General features: G+C 47.8%; 1 protein-coding gene across 3 annotated transcripts in view; it reads left to right on the top strand.

Moving 5' to 3' along the window:
• The first annotated feature begins 464 nt into the window (after positions 1-464).
• The window catches only part of LOC133343336 (fibroblast growth factor receptor 2-like), an 83789-nt gene continuing 59983 nt past the window's right edge, over positions 465-24270 (top strand). For all 3 annotated transcript variants that reach the window (XM_061552863.1, XM_061552861.1, XM_061552862.1), the window contains exons 1-2: positions 465-1224; positions 4826-5205. In XM_061552863.1, coding sequence (XP_061408847.1) covers positions 5091-5205 — 115 coding nt within the window. In that variant the 5' untranslated portion in view covers positions 465-1224; positions 4826-5090. The remainder of the gene's footprint in view (positions 1225-4825; positions 5206-24270) is intronic.

Here is a 24270-nt window from a genome sequence, read left to right as displayed (position 1 = left end):
ATCGCAAAAGTTCAAAGGGGGTTGGGTTGGGGGGTGAACCAGTGGGCGGGACTACGGCCACGAATGGGCGGGGCTATCGGGAGAGTGGGCGGGGCTATCGCGAGAGTGGGCGGGGCTATCGCGAGAGTGGGCGGGGCTATCGTGGGAGTGGGCGGGGCTATCGCGAGAGTGAGCGGGACTATCGCGAGAGTGGGCGGGGCTATCGTGGGAGTGGGCGGGGCTATCGTGGGAGTGGGCGGGGCTATCGTGGGAGTGGGCGGGGCTATCGTGAGAGTGGGCGGGGCTATCGTGGGAGTGGGCGGGGCGACACGAACTAGTGGGCGGGGCTAGTGTGGAAATGGGCGTGGCTAGTGCGTGGGTGGGCGTGGCTACTCCGGGAGCGAGAGGGAGGAGCCACGCGCACTGGCCGCCCACGTGTTGCGGCGTGCGGTGTGTAAGTAAGCGAGCGTGTGCGCGTGTGTCTCTCTGTGTGTGTGTGTCTGTGCGTAAAGTGTAAGTGTAATGAGATCCGGCTGCTTTAGTCGGCAAGCGCTTTCGCCGTGAACGCTGCTGCTTGCTGCTGCGCGGGCAACGCACCCAACGCACCGCTCAACGTGCGCGCTCAGATGCTTCAATCGTCACCACCACGACGACGATACTGAAGAGAGAGGAGGACTCCGGGGGCTGTTGTGGGATCGTGGTGGTGGGGGGGGGGAGAAGACGCACGGGGAAGCCACACCGCGTGCGCTCCCGCGTGAAGTAGGAGTGTGCGGGCAGAGGAACAGCGCACAAAGGGACGAACCAACGCCAAACAAGCGACAAACATCATCATCAGCGGCGTCGGCGTCGGACTTGTGTCGCATTGTTGCGCTGTGCTAGACTCTAGACGAGTGGTGAGTTGTGAGCGGCAAGACCGAGAAAAGAAGAGTTGCTGCTGCTGCTGCTGTGGGAAAGAATCCGTGAGAGAAGAGGAGGAGGAGGCGGCTCTGATCCTGTGGCTCTGCCTGCCTGCGTGGGGTGGAGGGGATTCTTGTTTTCTTTTAATTTTCTTTGTTATTTTCTCGACTCTCCGTTGAGTACCGAGATAGTAGGGGCGGTGGTGGGGGGGTTTAGGATTCTCATCCTAGAGGAGAGGAGCGTTGTCCCTCTGCGGAGATCTTTGTAAGCGTGTGGAGACATTCGTGGGGGGGGGGGGGCTCGGACGTTCGAAGGAAGAAGCGACGACACCACGAGCAGCAGCAGCAGGTTAGTTTGTTGTGTGTGTGTGTCTGTGTGTCGGTGTGTGTGTCTGTGTGTGTGTGTGTCTATGTGTGTGTGTGTGTGTCTGTGCGATTACTGTGTGCGATGTGTCTTTATGAGTGGGGAGCGGTGGCCGTAACGCACGGCCACCAACACCGGCAGTGAGGATTCATCCGGGACCGGTCCTGAGCCTCCCCCCCTAGGTCGACTCGGCCTCAAATGAGTACCTGGTGTGGTGGTTAGTTAACATCGTCACTCGGGAGACGCAGGTGGCCGGGCTTGGTTGCTGGCCACCCAACCCCCTCGTGTGCCCACAGTGCCGGCCCTTAATAGGTGCTCGCTAACAGCGCTTGCCCCAACAGTCTGTTACAGGCTACACGAGGGGTGTGGATCTTTGTCTTTACGCGCGTGATGATGTTATTAATCTGCTTACTCGGAGTAGCGCAGTACTCACGATCGATTACTTCACGGGTACCATATATCCCACGGCTCCGACTACTTTATTGCATATATATGCAGCCCTACAATCGATGTTTTATATATTTGATTTTTAGATTCCTGGTCCCGGCTTGTAAGGGCGGTCAGCTGGTAGGGTGATCATTTGCACCGGTCTTTGGGGTTAGACGCCTGTTTCACCAAAGCCCCTTGGGGTGATGTATGGTCAAACGAATTCAGGGGGAGACCTTAATTCTTCAGCATTGGACCGGGTATGCGAGTGGTTGTTAAGTGTAGTCTGTTTCGCGCTTTTGATGTGTTTGTATCAAATGCTGCTTTGCTATGCCAGTTGAACGTGCATCACGGCTGTACCCAACTGCGTTTGTCTTCTTGGGATGGCTTCGGTGTAAGCGCCTTGTTGGGCGGACAGCAACGCACGATCTTACTACGTCGTTCTCGTTCAAGTAAACCGATGTGCGGTGGATGGCATCATCACAATGTGCTTGTCGGGAGAAGGCAAACCATGGAGATCCGTCTCGTGAGATGGCCTGCAGCACCACAATGCCCGTGCCTCAATATTTGCCAATGCCAACACCAAAAGCGCTGGTTGTTGGACATGAGTCAAGAAGAAGAAGAGGCATAGCAGTGGAATTTTATTTTGTCCGTGAGATTCTTTGAACAAAAAAAATTAATGGGTGGGTTTTACCTTTCACTAATGTTGACAGCAGCCAACATCAATTTGACATTCTGTGAAGGCTTAATACGTTAGCGCCACGCATTTCTTTTGTTGAGGGCCCTTTTATGAAATGCCAAATATTTAATGGGTCCTGTAACAACGTGGGGGATTTTTAAGGTTTGAAAGACAAAAAAAATCGAGTCGAGTGTTGGCGCAACGGTTAGTGGTCCCGTGCTATTGACCCGGAAAGCCAAGTTAGATTCCCCGGCGACCATCAGTGGCTGTGATAACTTAACTGGTTCGTTGCTGGGCGCCTGTCTTGAGCAACCGCACTGATCAAAGTGGTGAAGTATGGTCCAACAAACCCCCCACCCCACCCCCCATGGCCAACACTGCATGGCTGGAGGCTTTGATCCAGTATTGGATTGATTAATGGGTGTAAAAGAAAAAAAGGCACCTTTTGAAAAAATGTGGTGGTGGCTGTGGAGCCTTGGTGGTGGTTGGGTTAATGTTTAGCCTGTTTGTGAGCACAGTGGTGATACGTTATCTCGTGGAAACATCATTTGTTTGCGGCTCCTAATCCCATCAATGGACAAAATACAATTGCGGGTCCATGAAAAACCCCACGACTGCACGTGATAATTTTCAAGAGTGCTTGCTGCTCGCTGACGTTCTGTTGCTGGAAAAGCAATGAAAGTTGTTAGCAGCAAGTTGCTTCCCGCAGCAATTTTGTGGTGCGTTTGTGTGCCGTGTGGGAATTTCAGTCGGAATGCCAGACGCGGCGGAGCGAGACCCATAATGACATCTGGGTAATAAGATGAAATTGCAAAGCTTACGATAATATAATTTCAAATCCAAGTATATTTTTTTGGCACGGCACACTAGACGGTGCCATACAACACACCAGCCACAAGTATTTCACTGCTCCCACAAAACCGGCAACATGTATGAGTTGCTCGTAACATGCGTGGCGATTACATGACATCTCGGCCGCTCCATACCGCCGTGGCACGCATGCTTCCAGAGCACATCATCGTCATCACCACCGTCATCGGTAATAATGCCACCATTCTCAACGCCAGGTTTCCAGATGTACATGCTGTGAGCCACCAGCGAATCAGAATATTTATTTATACTGGAGGAATCCGATGAGCTATAAAGTATTTTTGTTCCACAGATGTCCAGTTAGGGGTGGGTCGGAACGTTACAACAACAAGCAATATAAAAAAACCACGACAGGAAGTGCAAAGTATAGGAAAGTTAAGCAAATAATTTTAAAATAAAATGTATGCTTTACAAGTGAAAGGGGGAAAAACACAAGCGGATTGAGTGTCAAAAACACCGAATACAGCAAAGCCGTGGCTTTTAGCAGCGTCTTCTCTCTTTCAGATCACGGTTTTCTACCCAGCCGTGGGTAGCCTTCTACCCACGGCTGTAGGTTAAACAGAGAACGCATTACCACGATTTTCCAGCGCCAGACGCGAGTGAGGTCGGCAGGGGCAGCGTGCGAGCAAACCCAAACCGTGGCTCTGAGAGCAAATGGCTCACAGCTCGCAACATCCCCCCACAAAGTTCAACTTCCAGCACAGGCAACACACACAAAGTAAATGTTTTTTTTTAATGTGCGCTCAGCTCGGTTGTTGCTGTTTTGTGTGTGTGTGTGGTTTTGAAGATTTTTTTTATGATCGCAATGATGGTGTTGGCGCGCTCCGCCACGGTGTTTGGTGCAACTTTTTTGAAAGCACAAAAGTTTTGGGTCTCTGCTTAACAGACGGAAAAACATCTAAACTTTTATAGTGAAAACAAAACTGATTTTTTATGATCGCAATGATGGTGTTGGCGAGCTCCGCCACGGTGTTTGGTGCAACTTTCTGAAAGTGTACGCGCACAAAAGTTTTGGGTCTCTGCTTAACAGACGGAAAAACTGTAAAAAGTTTAAGTGAAAACAAAACAGTAACCCAGAGGGGAACGTGTAACTACAGTGGTGTGCGTGGCGCAACGTGAAATATGCATACAGCTTTAAGCTGTGGTTACTGGATTAAAATGCATTTGTTATAAATGGTCCAACTATGCAGAAGCAGATAATGTGGTTGAGAGAGTGACTTTAAACCTAAATAAATGACAACGTTCTTACTTTTCTTTATGTTTAATAAGCGTTCTATTTTTTCTTCAAGTATTGATCCAAATACTCAAGAGTCTTTGAAAGCTACTGCTTGTGCTATTTTTGGAAACAATTCTGTAAGACTGCTGGGACATACACACACACACAGTGTTTGTGTATTTCATGTGTAAATTAGTTCTGGTGCACACACTTCAAAAGCGCACGAGTGGAAGGAACAGATACATCGCGTGGTCTTGCTTTGTTAGATGCGACTCGAATAACGGTGTTGAATTAAATGTATGCAGTGCTTCTCACCCTTTGTTTACTCTTAACAGAGTTGTCTGCGGTTCCGTGTGTGTGTGTGCGCGCGCGTGTGTGTTTGTACCCATGTGCAGGGCCATCCATTATGCGGTCAGCCCTCTGCTGAGATCTGACCCTGCCAGGCTCCTTCTATCAGCACGACAAAAGCGCACACAGGCCACGGGCAGGAGAGGGCGAGGAAGTTTGCGACAGCAGGGAAGGGAGCGCGGGTCCTTGCCGCGCGCCAGCGTGCATCTGATGGAGACGCCACAGCGCAGACCTTGAGAGCCCAGCGAGCCCGTGCCACACACGCCACCGCCACCACCAAAAGCCACCTCGCCAGCTCAGCCCTCTCCAGCCATGGCCTGTTGCCGCACTTCGAGCTCGTGTCAGCAGCTGCTACTGCTGCTGCTCGTGTGCGCTGTTACGCTCACCTCGTCTCGTCCGCCGTCCAGCAGAGTCGCCGTGCCCACGGGTGAGTCTCCGTCGTGGCGATGCAGTTTGCGTTGATGACGGCCGCCCGTCTTCCGTGAGATTCCATTTTATTTGGTGTGGTGTGGAAATTCAACGTGGGATTAACAGGACTATTGCATAGCATTGCTGTTTGTGTGTGTGTTTTTATTGTGTTTTACAGCAGGTGTGACTTAATATTGTTGTTGTGTGATGTGTGTGTGTGGGGGAAAGTGTATAGTCCCCTTTTGTCAGTCCGCTCCTGGATGAGGGCCTCTGCATGCAGTGTGGGCATCTTCGTGGTGGAGTTTTTTTGACCATACTTCTACGTTTCTCCATGCTAAATGGTCTTAGCAAACGGCTGTTAATACAAACAAATGTTCTGTTAAATACAGTACTTTAAAACATTCCACCAAGATTACCCCCCAAATAATGGCCCATTGACATTATAATTTTGTTGTGTTTCCAAAACACTACCATAACAATAAAACTGTACTCGGCACAAACTTACCAAGACCTTAGGCATCTTTGCTAAATATGTACATTTTAGGGTAGTTGAGCTGGGTGCGTTTATGCGTAGTGTGCTCAAATAGCAGAGATGCATCTCTAATGGTGGCACCCATCTCTCTGTGCACGGAGAAGCCAGGTGAGATTTTGGGTGCGGCCAACAATCCGAATGAACATCATTAGCAGCTAAGTGCGGGTTGGGCTTTGTTATTCATGCCTCGGTACAGGGACAGAACCAGCCCCCCCTCTCCCTGTGTGTGTTTAACTGGTAAAGGTGAACTCTGGTGGTTTCGTTTGCCACGCCGCTGCTTTCACTCTTGTGTGTGTTCTATCGTGTTGGTTTGTAGTGGACTTCGGGATTTTAGCTGCGTATGTTTTGTGTTTTTTTATGTAAAAGTATATTTCGTTAAGAAAAAAGGTTGAGGTTTCTAGTTAACCTTAGCTGTAGTTATGTATGTCTGGGGGGCTTTGCTTGTGATATTCCAGTCCAAAATCTACATTTCGCACACACACTGTGTGCCTTGCATGGTATGGAATGAAAATTCCTTGGGAGAGAGTGTGGTAAGTTTGCTCGGCATTTATAATAAAGCTGCTGCTGCAGCATCATTTATGAGTTTGTTATCGAGTCCAATATTGTGGCCGCTTTTATCGTCCGCTGACAAAAAAAGGACAGCCTTAATGAAAAAAACAAACGAGAAAAACCTACACAGCCGTGAATTTCTTTTGCATGAGGATAGTCTGAAGAAGGAATATCTTTCATAGTCCTTCACGTGTACAAATAGCCACTAGAATCACGTGATTTTAATAAGCTTCACAGTCTCATTTGTGTTAAAAGATTTAGTATTTTATAATTAAAGTACTCATTGTTATGTATTTGCCACTTTCAGTCTTCTGAATTTCAATATGTTGGCATCTGTTAGAGTTTTGGGGTGGTTGGCGCTGGTATTTAGGTGTGAAAATACGAAAAAATTATCATACATGAAGACATATCAAATGTAACGCGCTTGAACACGAATTGCAATTTTGTAATCGGCCCTTGATAACTTTGCACCACGTGGTTCTCAATGAGACAACACGATGTCTTCTTACCAGTAGACCAGGGATCTTGGCAAAATGTTAACTCCCTCGTCTGGCATGCAGGAGGTCGTCGATTCCATCCCGACCCTGACGCCAGCTATATATTTGGAGTTTGCGTGTTCTCCCTGTGGTCGCTTGGATTTTTCTCCGGGCTGCCTATTTTTCTCTCCATTTTTAAACATGCGTTTGGAGTACTTTGATGCGATACATTTCCACACGATGATAAGCCACTTCGTTGAGCTATCATTTGTGGCCAGGTCACTTCTGAAAAAGAGCTATATAGCTCAGTGGGCCCTACCTGGTAATGAGGCAAAAACAAATAGATTGCAGATTATTTTTCTCCAAAACATTACATCATAGGCGACTTGTTAGGAATGAAGAATAAAGATCCTCCAGTTTTTGTGTAAACAGTTTTGTCTGCTTGGTTTGATTGCCGATAAGTCATGTATTAGTAATTCTTTTCAGTTAACTTCAGACCTCCCGCAACTGAGAGCCAAGCGTTTGTTCTGTCAAGGTCTGCCGTGAAGTTTAACGCACTTTTTTTTTATTCTGAAAAAAAGAGCTGTTGATATATTTACTGGTGCCGTTAAGCCAGCAACGTGTGACGTGAAAACGAAAGCTGTGCTCTTGTTCAGCCGGTATTCCTAAAGTTCAAATTAATACATTATAGAAGCTAATATATTTGGTTTTAAAATGCCATATCTATGAGTAAAACTAACAGGACCCTGAGTATTTAATATTTTTCCTTGAGGTATGATTGATTTGCATGTCACATTATAGGCCAAAGCGATTGCTGATGAAGACATGTTTAGGCGGTACATTTATGTTTTATTCTGCAAATGTAGTTTTCCGTCCCATCAGTTAATACCGTATTTAATTTTTTTTCTGATTTTCAACCATCATGTGGTGCTTTAAAGCTACGAGGCCATGCTGGGCAGGTTTTCTCGTACCTTGCGTTGTTGTTTGTGGAAATGCTTCCATCATATCTCTAGTGTGGTCACTGACCGGTCAGTGTGTTCAGATGGGGAGAGAAGGGGGAGGAGGGGGGAGGGCAGCGAGGGAGGGAAAGCAAAGCCATCCAAGGAATGCTCTTGGCAAGCAAGAGTTTACAAACAAGTTGCCCGGATCGGCTTTCCCCCAGGCACAGATTAACCCAGGCCGCACAAGACCAGCATTGTTTCGGGGGCCTCGGCTCTGCTTGTGCCCTTACATTCACGGGAGGGGAGTGAGTGGGCAAGGCGCTGTGAGGGCAGGGTGGTGGTGGAGGGGGGGGTCTCCTTTTCAGGCACGGGGTCGTGGACCAGGGGCCAGTCAGCCGTACTCAGGAGGGATGGCAGGTTTAGCCTCTGAGACCCCCTGCCCTGCCATTGTGCCATTCATCTTGGCCAAGGCAGCAAGATTAAGAAATCCCGCTTGTGTGTTTGAGTTTTAGCGGGTTCGTCACGGGCGTGGCTGCGTTTTAATAAGCGGGCCGGCCCCGTGGCCCATTCCACGCTTTAAACGAGCGATGGAGCCGTGCGTGCGTCCGTGTGTGCGGGCGGCCAAGCGGGCTCGCGACGTTGCCTGCTCTCCCGTTCTGTTTCAGCACAGCACCCAAGGTCCTGCCGGAGCAGAGGGGCGCACTAATAGACGTTCGTGCGTCCAGACGCTTGCCATTTTGAGCACGCCGCCGTCTCCGTTACAGAGCAATTAGGTCCGGAGAGCAGAGGGGGGGGGGGGCTCGGGTTGCGGCCAGTTTTTACAGTCACTCCTTATTAACCAGAGCTAATGGCGCTCTATTCGGCCCCGTTGTGACTTTTTGTTGCTTAATTTCCCAGTCGTTTATTAGAAAGAAAAGAACTTTTTTTGCCCATCTCCGGGATTGTTCTTGTTTTTTTAAAACGGTTAGCGAAGCTTGATTCCGTGTTTTTTTTTTTTTCCCCATTTAGTTTGCCGCGTTCGATTATTGCGTTGTTGCGCAACAAAAAAATGTTGCTCAAGCCTACAGCTTTTTCTAAAAGAATGTTTCATCAATTTAATATCCAAACAGCTGAAGCCACTTTTTGTTATCTACTATTAGCAGAAATTATTACAAGTGCTTTCAAGTTTTACCGTTTTTTTGCACCATTATTGCGTAGGAAATGCAGCGGCCAATTTGCGTTTCTTATTTCGCGAAAACGACAGCCTTAACATTTCAGGCAAATCCCGGCGTATTTAATCTGTAGCCGCCATCCTGTCTTTGCGCATTCGTGCCTTCAATTTGCTTGTGTTTCGAGCGTTATTTCACGAAAAAATCCTTGCGTTATCAATTGTTCAGCATCTGGGACCAGTTACGTCAATGATTGTTTTGTTGTGCGCAGAGGTTTTTTTGCGATGTGACATTGCCCTGGAATGAGTGTTGAGCCGAGGCCAAAAACTACATTATAAAACCCAACTGTGATAGCAGTCATAATAATAATAAATGTATGGGAAAGGGAGCATGTTTAATTGACGAGTGTCCTGGCCTTCAGGGAAATGGAAGAGAAAAAAACCACGGGAACGTGTTACCTATTAACGGCATTGATCTTGAGAGTAAACTTTCAGCATTTGGGGCTTAAACAAATAAAGTCACATTTTGCAGCTGCAGTCTTACCCATGAAAGGGTGCTGCTCCATTAGTAATCTGCCAACAAGTGTCGTTCTCCTGGCTTGCCAAACTGTGGTCTGTTGCAATGAAGGCCTACCTACCCACACACCATGTTGATTTTAACCATTTAAAAAAAAATCATACTTCACCATGCTGGTCAGTGTAGGTTCGTGAAGTGGGGGAGGTGGGGCGTCGCTGGACCAGGACTGGTTCGGATATCACTCGGCACCGATGTTAGCCGTGGTCGAGAATTCTGCTTGGGTCACGCGGTTCATAGCGCAATGCACTAACCACTGTGCCACCGCTCGACCCCGCTATATTCGGGGTGTTCAAATATTTCACAAAGAATGCCCCCCCCCCTGCCTCCCGCCATAATGTTTTCCACACAGTAATTGTACAACAAGTTCATTCATTTTAAAAACTAACAGTGTAATGTGTGTTGGTGTTTGAACTGTTATCGTCCAATTTAAGAAGTCATTTTAAAGTGCCCTTCTTTGTGTGTGTGTATACGCAGCATACATTTCATCGACGTTGTTTAGGTTTTTGGCTGCCATGTGTGTCGTGGCTGGGTCTCTGGTTCCATGTGATTACAGTGTGACGGGCGAGTCCAAGAAGCTGATAGATGCTAGCTTGGGAACGTGGGGCGTTAAAAATAATAAATATGAGAGGGGCAGCAGCGGGGGTCTGGGGCTGTATGTTGGGAAGGTGCTGGGAAAGTTCTGAGACTATAAAGAACACAACAATTTGTGTTTACGCTAAAGCTCGCACCAGTGGGTCATTCACGTTGCTTGCGTCTCCATACCCTCGTGTGGCCTGCTGCGAGCGTTCCTTCACACTCGTTTGCAATCGCAGCTTTTTTTCATTTGAGACGGGCATGAACTACACTTGCAACGCAAACGATGACCGTTAAAATAAAAGCCACAATAGAAATATTAATCGGCATTATTGTTAATAAAAAACATTTCTCGGTCAACTTACTGGCTCTCTAAGTGAAGGAATGTCCAAAGTGAAATTTCGGTTTTTGGCCTACATGTGTTGCTTATTAGTTTTCTCCAGATTTATTTGGCACCCATGTGGGCCAAGTTAGCTTTAATATTGTAGCTGTTCCAAGGAAAGCAAAATAGGTGACCAAACAACACGGCGGATAAAGCCTCCCATTGTTGTTCGTTCATTGTCCGTGGTTAAAGAATACCGCGTCCAATCGCATTGCAAAAAGGGGATAATCAAATTGTCACATCATAATCAACCGAGCAAACACTTGGTCACAAATTTTACCCCCTCTGTTGGAAGAGGCTGAGCGGACTGACGTGACATTTTTCTGAATATTTTTTTTGATGCCCGTGTAATACTAAACCAATCAAATCCCATACACACACACACGCCTTGCCTTTGACTAAAGACGGCACGTAATTTTAGCGTCGCTGTCGATTGTCGAAAAGAAAAATGTTGGCGTTCGTTATTAAGTTGGGTAATATTGATACATTTTCGGAAGGAAATAAATATATTATCGGTGTAAGATTGATTACAGACGCTGAGCCGCAGGCAGTGGCGTCAACACGGCGAGGAAGTCTTAAACGTACCTGTATCCTCCAGATGGATTTATGATGTGACGTGTTTTTGTCTGAGGGCTTATATCTGTATCGAGGTGCATATGGATGGCTTAGAGGAAGGGGAGTGCGGGCGGGGGGGGGTTGGGACCCTCTTCGTCTTATTGATTTTATATTTACACGAGGATGATCCATCGCTGGGTGCCACAGACGGTCGTGCAAGTCATATTCACGCCCGAGTTTGTTTAGTATGTGCGCGCGCGCGTGCGCGCATCTTATGTATTTTTAATGTTTTTTGAATTCGACAAATGAAGCGGCCTAGATAAACAGAATAGCAAGTGACACGCCGGCCCCCGAGCAGGTGGAGAGGGGCCTCTGTTTGAAGAGCGAGCCTAATGTACCGTGCCGCCCCTATTGTTGGTGCCGGCACCGAGTGTGGCCGAGCGCGCCTCCTCTAAACACCATCGCCGTGTTTTAATGCGGTGGCAAATACAACACCGAGGCCTGTCGAACAACACAGGGGTGCCGCAGTGCACCGCTGCCCGCCCCCCCCCGCCCGCCAATTGTGTACGCACCACCGTTGCCCTCAGCCTTCCTTCCTTGGCCGAATGCCCCCACGGACAGACTCGTTACACGCGGCCCGCACGCAATACGCGGATTCTACAAGGCGCTTTGAGGCATTGTGACACCTTGCAATTTGTGTTTGTCGAGCTTCTTTAACACCGTTCGTCGCCAACCGTGCTAATTGCACCGAATAGATGCAACTTGTTTTATTTGCTGACGCGCAGAAATATAAATATACTAAATGTAACAAGTGATAAACTTCCGTGTTTACAGTTATCAGAGGGTGGTGAATATGGGGAGGGAGCAGGGGAGTGAACGATGGTGCAGTAGTTGGTGCACTGCCACTGCACGATCAACCCTGGCGACCAGAGTGTGTGTCCCAGTCATGGCTTGTGTCCGTGGCGAGTGATAAAGGAACTGGTCCTGTGCCCTCGATACTTTTTCTTGATTCGCCTACTGCCCAGCGTGGCGAAGGGTCGTCCAGTAACCTCCTCCTTGACCTGTATGACGTGCGGAGGCTTCATCCAGCGGTGGATTTACAGGAGGGCTCTGTACGTGATTTATTTCAATAATTATATTTGTACTGAATATGTGGTGCAGTTATTATGCAGTGTATACATGTTTCATTTGCTGTCAAATAAAAAATACATAAAAAGTAAAATGTCAATATCTAAAAGCACCCTCATGAAAATGACATGGTATATTTCAAAAAATATATATGATTGCACGTGGTTTAAATTTCCAAAGCTGTTAAATAAAAGAAATACGATGTCTATACAAAGGAAGAAGTTTGACCTACAGGATTAGGCCAAAAATTGTTGATATTTTTTTTGTTGTCCTGGCGTGCGGTTAAATAAGTCTCCCATCTTGTAATGGTTACTTTTATGGAAAGTTATAAATGAGGCTCAAAGTTGTTCAAGGAGCCACATGCCAAGTGTCATGGACGAGGCGACTGCGAGTACGCGCGTGTGTACATGACGAATGGCTGTTTAACATATACAGTACTTGGAGGGAGTTCTGTGCAGTCTCGCCCCAGCCCAGTGTTCTGCTCGCTCCATGCTTTCGTCATTGGCATCCCAGATATTCGTTTCTCACAAACCGTAAACAACGAGTTATGAACACCAGGAAAAGGGGGCACTGTTGAACCTCGTTGACTGCCATGGTGCGCAACCAGCGTGTACCCCCCCCCACCCCATGGGCACGAAGTCACCGATTCAGGGCCCCGAGTGAAAGGGCCATGCCTATACATGGCGTTGTTCTCTCTGCTATGTATGCACGCATGTTGAACTTCTTTCGCACCGAACGTAGCCGACCGTGCCAATCGGAGGTGTCACGAAGGAGCGGCCCATTGTCTGCTATCTCTTATTTCCTATCCGCTTAATGGCAGTGTCGATGAACTTGTTGAATGTTGTTATGTGTTCTTGCGCACCACTGCCAATTCAGCGTCGTTTAAGACATGGGGGTTGACTTGTTATTTATGGAGCCAGTTAGCAGAGCTGTACCCTCGCGTCTTCCATCAACATGCCCACGTAACCTTCGTTTTATTGGTTTTTATTAAAGCGAGTGTTTTATTTCTCGCGTTTTGAGCCACCGCTCCCCTCTTCCAGGGCCTTTTCTTCCCTCTTCATCTTCTCTCCTCAAAGAATGGAACTGATCTTGCCCTTGCTGTGATTCCCACCCCCACTGGGAACCTTTTGCCCTAACCAGGAAGCACTTTTTTTTTCAGGGTATGTCAAGTGTGCGTGCAGGTTTTCTTCCTTGTTTTTCCTTTCCCCTGTGCTAATACGTATCCACGTGGTGTGGAAAAATGCTCACTTTCCGAGTCACGTCACGGCTAACATCAGTGGCGAGTGATATCTAAAATGACCCTGGGCCCCACCCTCGGGTCAACCCAGCCTTAAATGAGTACCTGGTGCGGTGTATAAACATCGCCACTGAAGAGGCAAAGGCGGCCGGGTATGGTGCTGGCCACCTACCCCCCTCGTGTGCCATGCCAGCGATTAATAGGTTCGAACAGCACTTGCCCCAAAAGGCTGTTATGGCTATCTTTGTCTTAATGTCTATTACGTAGTATATTTCCATGCCTCGGCCATTCATGGTACTCTGAGTCTTGTGTGTGTGCACATCTGTCACCGTAGAAGTCTTTGTGCTCTGCTTGTCATATCAATCGCCGATTGACCCGTTAACCCACGAGCACCGAGGCTCGGCTCACACTGCTGCCTCGGCACAATTAAGACGACTGCGAACCACTCTGATTTTGACCTTGGCTCTCCCGGCAGCACCAGGACGTGGATGGATGTCTGTATAGTGTTACAATAATGTCCCAGGCAGCAGCCTGCAGATGGGGATAGCAGCGAGGAATGATCCAGTGTCAAGGCACCGACCCCTGTACGTCACGCACCCAAAAAGTGCAGCCGTGCAATGTCTTGCCGATGCCACTGCAGGTGGAAGGGCCTCCAGAAGAGGGAGCTCTATAGAACCCCTCTAGAGGCTATCTTGGCCTACTCTTCAACACTGGCCAAACCTTTTTGGAATGTCGGAGTACCCACTATTTACCCCCCCCCCCCACCACCACACGTGACCTGTCGATAGTCTAACTGTGGTGTACCCATTTATACTGCTGGGTGGACTGATGCATGGTGGGAGAATTTAAGAATCTTGCCCCGTTTGTTTCAGCTGCTGCGCCAGAAGATTGAGCATATGATATGGATTAGTGAATCCAGTGTGCAGCTAACCATTCCATCATGGTGGTGTCCAAAATTATGAATCTGTAAAAATAAAAACCCAGACATGGGCTTCATAAATTCCTGTCTCTCTATTAAAGCAGTGCATGCACTCACTAAATCAAGATTCTGCAGGTTGTAGGATAGGGCTGGCGACTGAGCCCTGTGAGAGAGAGAGAGTACCCTTCCCTCCTTGGCTACTGCCCTCTTGATGTAAAAATATTATAGATATTTTTGAGAAGAATTCCAAGGTAACCAAAGCCTTTAATAAAAAAATGTTTTTTTTTTATATTTCAACAGGAGCCCGCTATGGGGAGCGGGGGGGGGGGGCAGTGTTTGGGGAGTATAAAACCTCCGCGGACGTACGTCCCAAACTCTGTGCTCCTGGATATAGAGGACGGAGGAGATTGGGCTCGCTGCCCCGCCGAATGGGAACCTTGAGCGGGTGTGCGTGCACTTTTATGTAGAGAGGGGAAGGTGAGGGAAGAAGTAATGGAGTGAGGGGAAGAAAGGGGGGGGGGGGGGGTCAAAGCTGTTTAAAAATAGCCCCACATCTTCCCTAATGCCTTGTTGTACTGAACTGGCAATTTTGGGAACTAAAAGCATTATGTAGATTTTCTAAAATGTATTTACATTCTCCTGTCAGCAATGTGTATGCTGCCTCGTACAGTGTATGGCCATTCTGTTTTAATTGAACTTTACAAAGAACGCTTAATCGATTTGAATATTGTGGATTGGTGCACAGACATTTGCGCACGAGCGGCGAGCACGTTCGATGAGTGTGGTGGTAAAGTTTACATGCTTCACCGTGAAATATTGAGATGAAAGCCCTCTCAAATACAATGGCACACTGTGGAAGAGTAGCAGCTATTGTTATTTCCAGTACAAAAAAGCTAAACTCCCCTGACAAAGGAAAAGCTCTCTTACCTAAAACCCCCAGCTTTGGAACCACAAGTCCAGCGATGTAATCTAGTTGGATGCTCACAGAGATGTGTTTTAGTGGGATTGCTGGGGATTTGGAAGGACGTCTGTTAAACTGTACATCTTTACGCCACTAAAAAGATAACCGTGCAGGTTTTGGCTCCCATTTTTTTCATTGTTTCAAACAAAGGAACAAAAAAAAGCGGACGGCGATTCTCGGTTTTGAAAGGCTCATGTGTTTGGTGGGATGATACAGTTGATCCCGCGTGGAGTCAACATTTGGTGGGTTTTTTTCAAACTTTATGAACGAGTTTGAGACCGACATGGAAAATGAATATCGGGACACCGGGAAAAAAAGACTTAGACGTGGAGTTAAAGGAGTGGAAGCCTCGTCTTGAACACGGACGTTTGTGGTAGGTTAGGGTCATTAAAAATCTGACACGAAACATTTTGTGGTGTCAAAGTTTTCTTCATTCATTGAAAAACGTGGTGACTGTTGTATAATGCATCTGCTTTCCGTGTGTGAATTTCTAATGGTGAAAGATTTCAAATTCTGTACATTCCTTAATTTGTGAAGCCGTATTAATCTGCCGCACCGCAACATCGCGTTTTATTTAACATGCCCACGTTCATGGGAAGGCTTCTGAAAGTTAAAAATGAGCCATTCTCTCCCAATCTTAATGTCTCCATTGAAGGTTTTATATGCGAGTTTTGGAAATTCCTCTGAAATTAATCTTCTGAATGAAATCACATGTTCGAATAAACCAGAGCTTGGGCGCTATACATTCCTGTCGTGTTGTGTTTGAGCGGCAACTCAACCGAGCGATAGGAGAGTTGACGTTTGATTGTCTTTCGTGAGTAGGCACCGCAGAACAGACGCGAGCATGAAAAATAATAAATCTTTCCCCGCGAGGCGAGAGTGAGGCTGATGGTTTTGAAAAGGCCCGGTCAAAGGTCATGTTTCTGGCTGGCTGGAATGGGGGGGGGGGGGGCGGCCACTTTCAAAACAACACTCGTCTGCTGGTAATGGGGATCGGGTTAACGCTAAGCCGGATGCCGGCTGACTGCGGGGGAGTGAGCAAGCGGGAGCTGGCCCCGTGGTTTTTGTATTGGCTTTGGGGCATTGGTAAGTGGGGTTTTGGGTGAAGGGACTTTTTTTTTGGGGGGGGGGGGGGTGGTGGGGAAGGAAGGGGGTGGAGGTTGCTGGTTGGGAGGGTTAGGGATGGATGGTGGAGGGAGGCTGCGTAATTTTTTAAATCCTTTATATTAAGTTCGCTTGCTTGCTTGCGCGCTTACGACCGTGCAAATCTTTCGGTCGTTTTTTAACCCACTTCCCGTGATCCAATCGAGCTGACATTTTGCACACAGACTCGTTGTGCGTGACAATTTATTTTTGTGAAATTTTTTTTCCAAAATTTTCCACTTTTTAGGAAAAAAAACATTTCATATTTAATTTAAAATACCAATGTGATAAAAATGAAACTCTTACTCAAGAAAAACAGAAATGAATAATAAAATAAAACCGATGCCACGCATATAAAGAATTTATAGTGAAAAACTTAGTTTTTACGGGTTAATTTTTTGTGACACACGTTCGAACGGAACGAGGCATAGAATTTCAACCCCTGCAGGTGCTCGGTCCATCTGCCCCGCAAAGATGGGCACGTGTGCGTGGGGAGGTTCCTTTGCTATTGTTGCCCGAGGAGCAGTGCCAGTTTTAAGTTGGCTTGCTCAAGATTATAACTGCAATTGCCTTAATTGCCCTGCTATTATTGACTGTCTGGTATACAACGAATTAATCTGCCCTGTATGTTGTACGACAAGTGTTTAATTATGAGAGAGATCCGTTAACAAGAGAATGTCTCTCGGTCTATTTTTTGTCGGCTTTCTGATTATCAGCAATTGACAACATCGTGGGTGACTGACTTAGCTTTATACTTCTCCTTAGCATCATCAGGCATAGTTAATTCCCTGATGGATGAAGGCTTCCCCAATCTACCGCAACCTCTTACGATCCTCGGATATGTAGTACATTGATGCATATTTCTCTGAATTATTTAGCCACCCCATCAACTCCGTTTTGTCATCTACTTATTCAACTGAACAATAAAGTACTGTTCACGACCAATACCAGTGACCTATAATTATTTGAACCGGTCCTGGGCCTTTCCTAGGGCGACTCAGCCTCAAATGAGTAGCTGGTGCGGTGTGTAGTAAACATCACCACTGGGGAGACAAAGGCGGTCGGGCGTGGTGCTGGCGCACCCGGAGAGGGGGGTGGTTAATGGTGGACAGGTCAGCACCGCCATGGGTTAATGTGTCTGTGACACTGTAAAGATTTGTCCGGAGGTGAAATTCCACTTTCTAGTGGGTGCAGACGACATCACTGGATCCATTTCGCCATGTGAACAGTAACTGTCATTTAATCGTAAAAAAGAATCGCTCCGAGTTAACGGAAAATCAAAACAATGCGCTGCTCTGTGCGCTCGCACGCAGATACCAAATAGAGAGCAGATCAATATGTTTTTTGGTAGCCGTAGTGTTTTCTTTGGCCTTTTGAGTCAGCTGTAGTCTTGTTTTCGTAACGTTTAACGCTGCTTAAAAGTTACGCGGGATATTTAACCTTGTCACCGGTTTGTCTAAATTGACTCTAGTGAAATTTACGTGGTTTAAAAAAAAAAAATGGCAACGCTTTTATTCCCCCACACTCCCCAACGCGAAAAGGCGAAGAGGCCGAGGAACGCGTGAACAAAACGAGCGATTGTTTTGCCGGCGGAAAATTACTGCAGCGCTTCAAATTAAAACGGCAACATAAATTGCACATTTGTTTGGCTCGGCTTCTAAACCGCAAGCGGGCCGTTGGAACTGGTTACGCAGAGACGGAGATGAAATATTACCCCTAAAGAAATGCAATCGGGAGTGCCCGCTATTATTTCCCCCGCATTGTTCTTTAACCGTGACCACTTCTCCTGTGGGTGGTTTCAGTAAATGAATGCCGAACTGCTCCGTAGCAGCAAAGTTCTCAACGTGAGGAAAGCGAACGTCGTGTTTATATTCTAAGGGCCCGCGACTCGAAGCATGGTGGTGGCTTGCATTGGGAACTGCATATTCGTTGGCGAAATTATCAATGGTGTCCAAATTGCATTTGATCGCTGGTCATTTTAAAAACCGTTTTGAAGTGAATGCCATCCGCTCCAAGATCAGCATTTTTACATTTTGGCACGCAGCATACATGTAGCTATTAAGGAACTAAGAAGGTTAAAGGTCAACAAGGCATGAGCAGGGATGAGTTCAGGTTTGTGGCGCCTCGCTACATTTGCTTTGCCTATTGCTGGGCTGTGCGCCACCGCCGCTTGGCAGAGGTGGCTGCCTGCGCGTGCGTTGAGCAGTGGGCGCTTCCGGCGTGGGGAGAGATGCGGGCAGAGACGTGGAGAAAGCGGGCTGGGGTGGGGGGGGGGAGCCGTAAAGCTGCCGTATTAGTGGAGTGATGGACGGTGCTGGGGGGGTAGGTTTCACACGGGGTTCGACCAGCAGGAGATGTGCTTTTGTGGGATTGGATGGGTGCGCTTCGTGTATCGAGTTTTTAATTGAGAACCCACCGTTGGTGTCTTTGTCGTCGCCTCGCAAAGCGATGTATTCAATTAAACTCTTAACGTGCGTGTTTATTGAGGCGCGTCCGCCTAAGGTGCCGAAGTCTCCACTCCTTAAGTCCGGTGGACCAACATTAAGAGGTCTATATTCTTGGTTCTTTCGGTAAAGTCACGTAGAAGGTAAATAATAAAATAATAATAAAAATTTCAAAAATTTAAGAGTTCTTTAAACCCTTATTTAAGGATAAAAGAGACTACTGGGCAGATAATTCACCGGCAAAATAATCCAGCACCGACACTTAACACGCAGTAACCCAATGGCAGTTTTAGCTGCTTCAGCGAATTCAGGTTTCATTTCAGAGCATCAATATTGTCATCGTCGTCGTTGTTGTTGTGCTTGGCAGGCAGATCACTCTCACCCACGAGGCTGGCTCGTCGAATGTTGTGCCCTCTTTGCCCATGAACCGGCCTGGCGTGTGGCACAGGCTCATTCAATAGATTGCACATACGGAAAGTTGTTCCATAGCCAGCATCGCTAGTATCGGCCATGAAATCTGTCGCCCAGCATGAGCTTATTTGTAATTATATTATTGCATTCCTAGATACCCAAATGCCATTCTTAAACACGTAGTGTAATGGAAACGGTACCTTTGCCCAAAGAAAAAGGACCACGAATCTTCAACTCGCCCATTCGACGCCCGCACCTCCGATTTTAGCACGGCTGGCTCTATGTTACGGTGCAAAATAAGTTCAACGTACATACGGTACCGACATACAAGCGCCACGGTCTCCCTTTCGGGAGCATAGTGCATCAAGCGAAAACTGCCGCGCGTATGGTTACGTTTAAAACGCGCGTTTATTCCCCGAAAAATTACCAAGGGAAAAAAATGTACTCAAGTTTTATCACACACGCTCGGCCGAGCCAGATTGGCGAAAAAAATACGCGGGTCCATGATATGCCCTGTTTGGTTGCGTGTGCGAAAAACTGGGGCGCGTCGTCCCTGCCGCCGCCTGGCCGATGACGGGCGACAGCGGCGTGTCACATTCCGGCCTCAGCGGAGCGGCGCGTCAGAACCGGCGGTCGGCACGGCCTCGTGGCTCGCGACGCCACCGGGATCGCCGTTCCGGGCAGGGCCGGGACGGAAGGGCAGCCCTGGGTGGACGCCACCTGCCTCCCCACCCCTCCCCACCCCCCCCCCCACTGCAGAGGCCACCCCAAGATAAGCGTCCGAGGGGTGCCGCCACCGCCCATGGCGGCTCATGGGATACAGGCTTCCCCCGGGGTGGAGGAGCCCACTTAAAGGAGTACCTTGCGCTGTAATAAAGATTAGTGCTTGTGCGTGTTGTCGACGTCGTCGTAATGCTGTTGCTGCAAGGTTTTGGTGGTTTGGGTGCGTCCTGTTTTGCGTATTGACGGGGACAATAACCACCCTCGTGCAATCTGATAACAGACTGCGCTGTCGTGTGCTGATTCAGAAGAAGTAGTGGGGGAAGACGTAGAGGCAACGATTCGTGGAGTAATTGATGAACACCGATGGTTAAGCTCAAGAACGCCCGGTCTGCTCTGCATCTGCTCTGCGTGTAGCGTCGCAGCCGTGGCGGACGATACACAAGTTGAAAGCAAAAACAATAAGCTGTTACGTATATTCAGCAGAATTGTGTGGAATAATCGGTTATGTTTAAAGCACGCGTATATTCCCCGAAAAATTATTGAAGTTTTATCACACGCGCTCGGCAGAGCCAGATTAGATAAAAAGATGTGGGTCCATAACGCCCCGTTTGATTGCGTGTGTGTGAAAGAGCCGTAGTGGAGCGGTTAGCGCTACGCTGCGCTACGAACCTGGCGACCCGAGTTCGATTCCCGCTCGCGGTCAACACCAGTGACGATTGTCTGAACCGGTCCTGGGCCTCCCCTAGGTCAACTCGGCCTCAAGTGGATACCTGGTGCATATTTACGACCCTTTTTCAATACATGACTGGATGACACCCATCCCCCCCACACCATGTTGGCTGTGGAGGTGATTTGTCCGTACTTGAACACAGCGTGGTGAAGGCAGGCCCAGGACCTGTTCAGAAATCGCTTGCCAATATTAATAATTGCATTTATATAGCGGCTTTTCATCAAGGATATCAAAGTGCTGTACAGAACACAGCAGCAGCAGACGCTCAGCATAAACAATAATGTTTAAAAAACATTTTAAAAATCATTTACTAATTGAACTAAAAGTTTAAAAAGCAGAAGCGTATAAATGGGTTTTAAGGCGCATTTTAAAATCGTCCACAGACTCCTGATGTCTCGTGGAAGAGCATTCCATAGCCTGGGAGCTACACGGGAGAAAATCTCGGTCACCCATAGACCGAAACCTCGACCTGGGAATACAGAGAAGATCTGCATCCCCAGATCTTAGGGACCTTGAGAGGACATATCAATTGAGCTCACCTGGGTTCGCAGTGCAGTACGGCTAACAGCTATTGCACCACTGGCTCACGCCCGAAATAAAGGCACCGGCTTCTTTATCAGCCACAGGGTTTAGCCGTTCACTTTTCGGCACTTTTCTCCTGGCATAACCCAACCGCAGCGGTCGGCATCTAGTGCAGACCAAGCTTTGAAGTGGGCTCGATGTTTAACATTAACTCTAAAGCGGGGGGGGGGGGGGGGGGGATGGATTTGCCGTGGCTCCAGTTAAGAGTGGCCAGCCGTTACCCACTGGTTCATGGCCCCAATGGCGAAACAACCTTGGCACGGTGTCGCCCCGCAGTGTGGGGGCTGCCGCAGGGTGGCGGCTGCGAGAAGGCAAGGCCCCATTGCGCCACTGTTGTGTAAAGAGAAAATGAGTCACGGGAGTAACTGCAGATGTTTCATTTCGCACTGGGGGTGTTTGTTTTTTTGCTCACGCGGTCTGCCGTGGAACGCCCTCCGTGAAGTGTGGTCGTCGTCCTCCAGCAGGTATCCAGAACACCTGCTGGAAAATAGCTGCAGCGTGATGAGTCGTTGTCGCTCTCGCGCTGAGTTCTGCCCCATGAAAGTGTTTTGCCCGGAGGAATGTTTATTGTAAAAGCTTGCTTCGGCGATTGCTTTGGCGTGCTGTCTTGCCACTGCGGCCATTTACAAACGGGGGGGGGGGGGGGGGCCTCATTCGCGTACTCCATTTTGTTCTCGAGGTTAAGGGTGGAATGACGACAACCAACAACATCAAGCCATGTAAATAAATATCCAAAGGAAAGTAGTACAATGATTTGAAGGTTATTGTCTTTCGCGCGTTTTCCTTCAGGTGTCGCAGCCAGCCAAATCGCTCCATCTTGAGCTATGTAGCTCATCGGATTCCTCCAGTATAAATAAATATTCTGATTCTATTGCCCGCTTTCCAGGTTGGGTGGCACCCTTTCAAAAACGCAAACTCTTCGATTACGGAAATGTGGATTTTTCTTTTGCTAATTTAACTTTGAAATTGGTCATCCTTTCAATCGATTCGATCTCGAGCTGTAAGTGGAATAACACATCTTTTTTTAAGTTTAGTGGTATTAGCCCGATTTTTTAATTAGTTTGGACTAATGCAGCGCATGCAGTGCTTGTGAAACCTCGAGCGATATATATACGTTTATACTGGAGAAGGCCGCTATAAAAAACAACTGCATACAACAAGGTTGTTTTTTGAGAATTGGCCAGCAATGTTGACCGGTGATTTTGTATAGAAACTATTGATGTTATTCGTTGTAATTATAAGTGTTTAATTGTTTTCATAGTTCAGAGTGTGTGGGATGATTATGTCCAGGAGAACTCTTAAAGTGTGGTAATCTGGGAGAACGATATCACAGATATCCTACTATCTGTATGATTTTATTGTCCAGGTCATGTGGCTTTTTTGTGAAGCCTGTGGATAATAGGAGTTCTCGGGTTCTTTTCCTACCAGGGGATGAGCCATCTATGGATCATTCTTAAGCCTTTAGCCAATACTAGGATAGAGTGTGCGTTGTCACAAAATGTATTCTTGCTCCGTATAATGATAAAAAAAGAAATTTTCTTTACATTCTTTTATATATTGAGTTAGGAATAAAGAAAAACATCTCACATTAAACAAACCGTAGACTCATTGTGAGAGAGCGCTTTATTGTCGCTAAATGGATCTGTTATAAAAACGTCGTATGAATATAAATAAATATCCTTCCAAATATATGCTCAACATTATTGATATCGTCTGTGGTAATGCGTGCAACGTTGAACGTTGGCTTCAACGCCTGCCTTTGTCCCACGGGTCCACAGTACCATAGTCCGAGGCCACATGCTGCCCTGTTGCGAGCGCTGGCATGGCATTACGCATGCTCGTATGCCACAACGCAGTGGGGCAGTGCAGAAAAACGCTCTACTGCTGCACTCAAGTTGCTTAAAATCGCATGGATTGATGAACCTAGCGCTGAGCATGCTTGACTGCGACGTCATTTCAAGCCCCGTTTCAGGAGTGAGCCATGCTTTCGGCAAGTACCCAACGTTGAAAGTCAGAATTTTGGCAAGAGCACAAGCAAACAGGCCAGTGCAGCAAAATCCATTGCTGTACTTTACTTCTATGTTGCCACATGATTCGTGTCTGCAGTGACTGGCGTGGCGAAGTATGGTCAAACAACTCCCACTACCCGTGCGGCATAAGGGGGGGGGGGGGGGCGCTCATCCAGCAGTGGATGATAAAAATGCCGCACAAGCAAACGTAGCAACGCGCAAGGTGGGCGTTGTCTTCAACGTCCACTTTCGGTGGCATTGCCGAACAGCGCCGGGAGTTCAGCTGTTGACCCCCGTGCCACACTGGCCCCCCGCCGCTGTGAGCCTGCTAATCACGACGAACCCGAGGCCGCGCACCCAGTGCAGTGAAAACTTGCGCGGTGCAGTACTCTCTCGAGGTTCGCCATGCCTGCCTTAAAATAGAAATAAAATAGCCTGCGTTCTTTGGTGCGTGATCACGAAGCTGCCCGTTGGTGATTTGTGCCGGTGCCATTGTTATGCAACATCCGCGCAACATCGCTGGCCTTTTTACATGACACCACGATGTTTATCACAGAGCTGTCACTAATGGTTAACTTTGCCCGGTGGTTCTCTCTCTCGCTGCAGTAAATGGGGGAGTGGAACTGGCCCATAGCAGCCGCATATGCATGAAACCGGTCGCAGGCACTCCACTGCCAATGCCGATTATTCATTTACGTTTTGTAACGTGCCGAACCTTTGGCCATGCTGGTTTTGCATGCTGCGCACGTGGTGTTGTTTCGGCGAGAGATTTTGAAATTCTATTCGATCAAAAGTCTTGGTGTATGGTTCTGCTTTGATAACAATTGTCGTTTCCCAAGTTTGATGAATTTTCTAGAAAATGTTTGCACCCCCAACCCATCCCCCAGACGTTTGGTGTGACCCTGAAAATATTCTTAGCCCATTATAACAGTAAATGCCCAAACTTTTATCTTCCCTCATTTATCCGAATTTGGATATTCTAGTCTCCCAGTTGAGTTTCCGTCGAAGGTTGCACGAGACGCCGGGATTGACTGAACCTCAAAGGCAGTGGGTCTTCTTAACCCT

The sequence above is a fragment of the Lethenteron reissneri genome, chromosome 17, assembly GCF_015708825.2.
Source record: "Lethenteron reissneri isolate LAM-NWPU_2019-01 chromosome 17, ASM1570882v1, whole genome shotgun sequence".
NCBI lineage: Eukaryota > Metazoa > Chordata > Hyperoartia > Petromyzontiformes > Petromyzontidae > Lethenteron > Lethenteron reissneri.
Note: the sequence above shows the minus strand (reverse complement) of the source record. Positions and strands in the feature narration are given on the sequence as shown.